General features: G+C 51.7%; 2 protein-coding genes across 2 annotated transcripts; one reads left to right on the top strand and one right to left on the bottom strand.

Moving 5' to 3' along the window:
• Positions 1 to 6,109: 6,109 nt before the first annotated feature.
• Positions 6,110 to 7,327, bottom strand: CHC_T00006400001 (hypothetical protein). Its single transcript, XM_005718435.1, has one exon. The coding sequence runs from the start codon at positions 7,325 to 7,327 to the stop codon at positions 6,110 to 6,112; it is 1,218 nt and encodes a 405-aa protein (XP_005718492.1).
• A 13-nt stretch (positions 7,328 to 7,340) lies between these two features.
• Positions 7,341 to 7,463, top strand: CHC_T00006399001 (hypothetical protein). The gene has a single exon (XM_005718434.1). The coding sequence runs from the start codon at positions 7,341 to 7,343 to the stop codon at positions 7,461 to 7,463; it is 123 nt and encodes a 40-aa protein (XP_005718491.1).
• The last annotated feature ends 552 nt before the right edge of the window (positions 7,464 to 8,015 follow it).

Here is an 8,015-nt window from a genome sequence, read left to right as displayed (position 1 = left end):
TGGGGGGGGAGAAAGGACAATTGGGTTGGTTTTGGGAGGGGTTAAAAAAGCTCCCCGGGGGGGGGGGGGGGGGGGCGTGACGGTGTGATGGTGTTGATCGGGAGGAGCAAATGACGACAGGATCGCGGCTCTCGAGGTTCGTCCGTACGGAGCTCGTTAGGCTTCGTGGAGCGTTCCGGGAGCGCAGGGGTTTGTGGGAACCTCCCCCCCCCCCCTCGGCAAATACCCTGTTTGAGGGGCATGCTGCATGACGGTTGCGAAGATGGAGAAACGGGTGTAAGGTTTGGCGCTCATACGGAGTGGCTGTGGGCAGACTCATTGAGGCTGATGGGGGCGGGCTGATGGGAGGTGTGTCAAGGTTGGGCCCCCCACGTCTTGCCAGCTGTGCAATGCACGGTGGAGGAAGAGCCTTTCCCCTTCGATTCGATTCATGACACCAGTTATGTCAGCGATTCAATCCCTTGGTGCCTCACATGAAGATGGGGGCGCCAATTACGGTATTTCTCATGTGCGTCATGCCTTGTTGCAAACTCTCGGCAGGAAAGAGGAGCTGTGGACAGCTACTGCGAGTACGGGTAAAGTTATGATACGAGACGTAAGATACTGTACAGGGCGCAGTTTGTGGCACCAGTCAGCTTCAAACATTTGAACAAATCGCCTGCTCCGGCAAATTTTCCCATTTCTTTCATATGTATTTTACATACGAAGAACAAGTTTTTGAGGGAGAAGGATAACTCTGGCAGGCCGGTGTGCCGATTGTGCCCCGATTGTGCCCCAACGTCTGTCATGCCTGTGCCATGTCGGCATGAATAATAGTCTACAGTATATTATAGACATAGATAGGGCAGCATCACCACTGTTGCAAACCGCCCGCAAATGCTCTGACTGCAAAACCAAAACCGCAGCGGTCTCCCACATACTGTACAGTATGTCGACATCATGCGCCATGTCCGCGGTGTCCGCCTTGCTGCAAAAGAGCGGAAATCGAAGTCTCAAAGGGGGTGCACAATGACACCTTGTCGGTGTCTCTCAATTCACACTTTACCTCATCTCCTCTCCTCCCTCAAATTACAAGTAGTCTACCGAGAGAGTGAGGAAGAAAAGCACTTGTACGTACAGTTAATCGCCATCCATGTGCGCATCCATGTGCGCATGATGTCTACAGGGCTCACAGGAGACGGCATCTCTCTGCGGAACGGATGTCGTTGTTTGCACGTCTCGGACACGAAGGCAAGATGAGAGGCGTTGCCCGTTGTGCGAGACAGGCCACCAAAATACCGTGGTTGAGGAGAGGGCGCGGCATAGCCAATTCAACGACCACGTTGACGGCAGGGGCGCGGTAGCGAATTCAGCGGGCAGGAAATCAGAATGGCCAGCATCCATTCCGCGCAAGCGGTGTGGGTGCCAAAATCAAACCCGAAACACAAGTGACGCGACGCATGTCGTCATTTTTTATCCAATCGTTCATCTTCACGTCGTGCGATCACAATCACTTGCATCCTCTTTCTCCACTTCGGGACTCTTCTAATTTACCTCGCATCCCCATTGCCGTCTTGATTGTGCCGGCACTATCATGTCAACCGTGTCTCTGCCGGCATCGCTGCCGACAACACTCGCACTCCCAGTTTTAGATCTCTCGCTCTCTCCGATTCTCTCACGCCCCCCATACAAAATTATTTCTATTGCAGGAAAAGCTTTTCTGTGTTTGCGAGATCGCTCGCTGGGCCTTTTTCTCCCTCCTTCCACTTGCGAGATTGGGCAGATTGGCGTACGAGCTACCATGGAAAAAGTACAGTTGCCCTAAAATGTATTGCGCTACAGTGCAGTTCGAGTCTGACTCGATCACCAGCTGTATCGGTATCCCAAAGTGCATCGGCAAAGTGGGTCCCCCTGCGCGGTGCGCGACGGCAAACCCCAAGAGACAAGCACTCGTCTTTTAGATTCCAATACGGTACCGGTACAGTACTGTACTTTCTGTGCGACAGTACAGCATCGCTACCCCCACACAATACACACGACATGTCATGCTCGAACGATACGATCGCTCTACGTGTGTCCTTCCCGGAGATGTAAGGATTTGGTCGTCCGTAAAAGCTACAGTCAGGATTATACCCATCTGCTTCTTTGGTCCTCCCTCTGACAGGGAGGACCAATGGCACCACCGCCCCATCCTCGCGGTGCGCCATTCTTCATCATCTCGAGACGGGCAAGTGCGTTATCAACGGCCCCGCAGGGCTGGCTTTAGTGCCCATCAAGTCTTTTTTTTTCTTCCATTGACGAAATCCGAACCCCTTGTTTCGGACCCGGGGCAATCATCAGGGCTTGATCTCACTCTCAAGAGTGACATGCAAGCGAGTGGCCTGACCTAATATTTCGGACCAGAGTCAATTTTCGTTTGTTGTGAACAACTTGTGCTGTCTTGCACAAACAGTATATTAAAGAGTCACAGGAGGAAAGTTGTAATCATCGACCCAATTCTGTGCAAGTATACAAAAACTTGTCACGGAAGGCGCTCAAACTGCCCATCCCACCATCCTGCTGCCTATGTAGCGTACACAAACACTGTACTGTATAAGAAACATCGTTTCCCAAACGGCAGCGAGCTTGTCGAGGAAAACTTAAACGGCAAATGCCTTCGCCAAGATTAACTACGTAAGGGTACCCTTGGTACTGTATGCATCGGCAGATCCAAATGCAAGAAGCCGCAAAATAATGCCTTCTGCGTACATCTCGAAACTGTACCCTCTGTTCAATATGTTTTGTACTGCCCGCCGTGCAACAGTGAGAGTCATCATGCGATAGGTTTGAAGCGAGCGAGTCACGCCTCTCCACCATACGTATTCCATCCAGGTGTACGCCAAACGCGTACTGTACTCTTCTGAAGGGCATCTCTGCTTCGACCGCACAGCTGTGTGATGCTATGGAGAAGAAGAGCAGGGGACAGGCAAAGCTCTCTAGGCAAGGGCCGGTCGGATAGACACTACCAAGGGTACATGTAGATAAATTCTTTCTCGAAAGTTGTCGTTTTAGAGCGGGGAACGCATAGTGACGACAAGTCCGGCAGATCGCAGTACAGCACGATAGTCTTCTGATGTACAGTATCACAATGCTTTCGGACAATCATGCGTGGCGCGGTACCCTACAGCATGGTCCAGCGCAAAACATGCCGTGTACTTTTTTTCCCGCGCTCGGCACACCGTGCGTCAATCCTTCACCGACTTTTGCCATTGCAATTCACCCGCGATGCCAATTGCATGGGTACAGTACCAAACTGGTCAGGAACGAAATGCTCCCAAACAGCGTTCGTGTGCAAATCGGATGAAAGGAATTCTGCTTTAGAAAGCCTTTGTGCTGCAAAACAAAGCAGGGTTGCTTTGCGACAAACAAAAACCGTAGCACTACGGTACAGTAAAGTTTTACAGGCACTCGTTTTTCACAGAGAAGACCTTTTGGTACAACACGTCCTCATCAGACCGTTCTCACCGATATATCTTTACTAGTAAATCCCTGTCATCCGCCAGTCCGCCGTCAATGACGTCAATGTCAATAATTATTACGGTAGATGTGAATCTCTCACCATTTTCTGACGTCGGAATTACTCTGTGTTACGAAACTGCTTACGTAGCTGTTTAAGCGGGGGTTCATTGTGCTTTTTCAAGCCCAAAAGCTATCCTTCAAAATTCATCCCCGTGAACCCCCAATGAGGCAACGTATGCCCAGTACAAGGTTACGTAAGCTATACTGTTGCTGTAAACAACGGTATCCTCCGATCAGGGCTTTAGATGCGTTAGTGTCGATGGCGACGATGTTAACGTCGTAGTCGATGTGTCTCTCACGTACCCTTCTGAGTGGTACCACAGGGGGAGCAGAAAATAACTAAACAAATTTGGTTCTTCCTGTTCGAAAAGGATCCAATTTCCAACTTATTTGGACAGGTCACCAGACGGACTTGCAGTCGAATTCAAGAGAGGAGCAATAAACAGAAATTCAGTTGGATCATGAGAGCTTAGATCGCCAAGCGAGCCTGAATGAAGACGTTAACAGTTGCATCACTGAACTGGGCGGCGGAGGGGGAGGTATCTTAGTTAGCCGTTCATTGTTTTACGTTCATAGAAAGTGGCGGATTCTGGATACATTTTGAGCGCCAGAAGTTGTTCCATACCGCAGTACAGTGAATGAAGTTATCGAACTTGTGTGTCGTAATTACACATCTCGAGTGTAGAGGTTCTGTGGCTCTCTGTGATTGTACGCCCCATATCATCCTGCTCATTCGTTCTGCTTCCACTAAAAAAGGCGCTAAAATCAAAAGTCCCCTTCGATGCGCTTTTGGATACTTGAAAATGCTTTCAGTGTAGGGGAGAGGGCTCTGCATCACTTGACAATGCTCTTGAGATCGACGCCTGAAGGTGAAATGCTTGTGACCCCAGCCAGGATTACGTTGATATCGTCGTGACACTGATTACGTCAGCCTTCGCGACTTCCGAACAAGTGGAAAACATGGAGGGTTTTACTGTACAAGTAGTCATCGCCCCGGCGGTCACGATCCTTCCATTGTGCTGTAGGCAGAAGATGCCACCGGGAATCAGGCTTTGGCAGTGGAGTTGCTGCCGATGTTGCCCCAGAGTAAACAATATTCGAAAAGCCCTCTGCTTCCAGAAGGATCTCCCCATAACGGTGCGCTTGATAGACACAGAACCGTAATTATGTCTCCTACTGCAGAAGATGAACTACAGGACGGCATTGACGTCTCTCAATGTTGAATATGGCAACACTTCAAGCATTTTAGTAAAACCAGCGATCCGAAGAGCGAAGCGTGTAGACCAGCATTTTGTCCCACGCCAAACAAACACAGGTCGAAGAAGGAGATCCAGGGGTCAGGATCCTAACGACGCACTGTAGCTTGATGTCGTTGATTCTCGAATCACATCATAAGGTATAACGCAAAAAGTCACGGCAGAAGTACTGTACAGTGTGGGTAAGCACGGTGCCAGCCAGTAATTCTTCTTCCAACACACCTGATGGACTCACGCATGAGAGAGAGAAAGGTACCACAATGCCATCGAGGACGAAGTTGTAGTGGGTCAATATGGAGATCGGTGCGCCAGTCCCAACGCACAGACACACAGGGCAGCAAGAGATGAAAGTCCACTGTGGCAGTGCTCGACCACTTGCCGGGAGAGAAGGATAAAATGGTCCATGATGCCGCAAATCGTGCGTTCACCGCGGTGGGCTCGGTAGACCTCTTTACCGCTTGTGCAGGGCCTAAATGTACACCCATGTGGTAGTAATTCAGTAACAAACACTAATTCGATCATGTCTTGGGTATCCATTTACGAAACGTTATGCCCTTTAAAGAAAGCAAATTTCGTAGGCTGCGATCGCATTGGGATTCCGTCAGATTGTGCCGTCTCGGCGTACCGTAGAACAAATTCTCAAGCGTGCGTAAACACGCACAACCCACGCACCAAAACAAAACAAAAAATTAACCACAACGGAGTGGCCGTCTCCGCCCTTTCTACGTTCAGAATAGTATTGCAGCATTTTCAAGTGCTCTACACGATTAGATACTCACTCCAAAGATGCTATAATGCCCATGGGGAAGTGAAAAAGAACGGGCAGCATTTGGCAGACCAGAGCACTGGCACTGTTCAAGCATTATCCAACTCGCTTTGTTTTGCACGCTTGCGTCCTGCACGACTGAAAGGACCGTGCGTTTCACCACGATTGTGGTGATGTCGATGTTTCGTTTACAGCGGCTCTGATGACGCGAACCTTCAAATGCTTTGTTCGAACGATTGTCATTTGCCATTGACGCCGAGTGACAAATACCGTATGATGTTCTCCTCGGTTGCGTTCCCTAGCTGGCTAGCTTTTATGTGATCTTCTACGAATCAAACCCCACAGGATTGTAGAACATTTCGATCAAAATTCTGTTGGTCGAACAGTACACTTCGCAAGCAACAGCACTCCGATGTCTTCATGCGCGAACGTTCATTCAGTCGAGAGCTAGCCGCGTGTGTGACTATGACCGCTGTGCTGCCCAACACACACACACTCTCATTGTTCTGCCTCAACTTTTGTTGTGCACAGTACCTCTTTTTTTATCACGTTATGTTATCCCGCCTACCTTTCCGCGTTCCCCGACAACTTTGTTCAAAGCGAAGCCAACACCTTTTCCATCAAAAGCATTTGAAATCTCCTCAAATTGTTCCAGCGTCTCTGCTTTACACATTTGCGTCGTCCAGTCGCCAGGCAAGCCTTCATACCCGCGCCAGTACCACGCAAACCACTTGCGCATCGACTTGAGCGCGGCGAGCTCATCGACTTGATCAGCCGCCATCCAATCGACGGCCTCTCTGACATGTTCCATCATTGTATCGCGCACCTGCTCAAACGGAGGCACGGTAATCGTATTTGTCCTTCCCGTCTCCAGTGCTTCGCGAAGATCACGGAACAACCAGGGGCGCCCCAGACAACCTCGACCGATGGCCACGCCAGCGGCGCCAGTCTCTCGTAGCATGTCGACCGCATCCTGGGCCGTGAAGACGTCTCCGTTGCCGATGACTGGAATGTCCAGCAACTGCTGCAGATGGCGTATGCGGTCCCAGTTTGCACGGCCAGCGCCCTTGGCATACAATTGGTTTGCCGTGCGCGTGTGAAGGGTTATAGCGGCGACGCCGCAATCCTGGAGCACCTGCCCTGCACGGGCATAGGTCAAATGGGACGGAGACAGACCGGCTCTCATTTTTGCCGTGACCGGGACTCCGTACGGGGTGGCGACGGTGACAGCGGCGGATGCAATTTGGGCCAGGACGTGTTCGTCGGCGGGGATGGCAGCACCGCCGCCTCGTCGCAGGACTTTGGGGGCGGGGCAGCCGAAGTTGAGATCGATGTGCTTGACGCCGTGGTGGTTTATCAAGAAGTTGGCGGCGGCTGCGATGTTGGATGGGTCCGTGCCGTATAGCTGAGCTGAGCGGAGGTCTTCGTCTACGCCGAAGCGGAGGCGGGTGGTTGGTTGCCCGGATAAGAGCGAGGAGGCCAAAACCATTTCAGAGACGTAGAGGGCGGCGCCGTGTGTGCGACACAGCTTTCTGAACGGGTAGTTGGTGACGCCAGCCATTGGGGCGAGGACGACTGGAGGAGATATTTGGAGGTTGCCGATGTGGAGAGAGGAGGGAAGGGTGGAAGGGATATCTTCTTCTACCCTTCCCTCTATCACTGATGGGGCGCTTGCCGCAGTACATTGTGCTAAAGCGCGTGGAGCGTTACGACGTGTAGCAAGTGAATGGAGGAGGGGGGTCGAGATGAAAGCTGCGTGCTTGGTCATGCTGAAGTTCGGGATGCCACTAATGCCACTAGACAATGAGGGCGGTCACTCACACGTTGTTCCGTGCATGACTGACTACTGTATGTGTACGTGGTGTGTGGATGTTTTGTACGCAGCGAGCTGGACGGTGAATTGAGTTTGCAGGCTGTGCATCTGCGGGGGGAGGGCGGAATGAAAACTAAGCTGCGGCGGCGGGTAAAGCTTCTGCTCGAAGCAATCTTGTGCATGGGCGGCGGATGAATGTGGATGATACGTATACGGTATGTACCGAAGGGTAGCTTGTGCCGGAGATCAAGATGGGACGGACTGGTGGGAAACATTACGGGGGCGGGATGGGGGGGACTGGTGAATGAAATAATTTAAGTCCCATGCAAGATCTCAAAAAAAAGCTGTGCCTCGCACGGGTAAAATTTACCCGTAAAACATCGACCACAGCCCACAGGGGCACAGTGTGCCCGGCACACAGGGCACAGGGGTTGTGGGGCTGACGCCTTGTGAGCACAGGAAGCGTGATCCTCTGGCGACCGGTGGGCTCCGCGTGATTTTGAGCACGGGAAGCGGGATTCTCTGGCGAACGGCGGGCTCCTCAACGCCGGATCCAGCACGGGGAGCGCAAAAAAAAAAAAAGAAGCGATGCGGCACGACAAGGTGGCCTTCCTGACAGCGGCACCGCTGTCGCCGCTGCGGC

Source organism: Chondrus crispus, genomic scaffold (assembly GCF_000350225.1).
Source record: "Chondrus crispus Stackhouse genomic scaffold, scaffold_41, whole genome shotgun sequence".
Classification (NCBI taxonomy): domain Eukaryota; phylum Rhodophyta; class Florideophyceae; order Gigartinales; family Gigartinaceae; genus Chondrus; species Chondrus crispus.
Note: the sequence above shows the minus strand (reverse complement) of the source record. Positions and strands in the feature narration are given on the sequence as shown.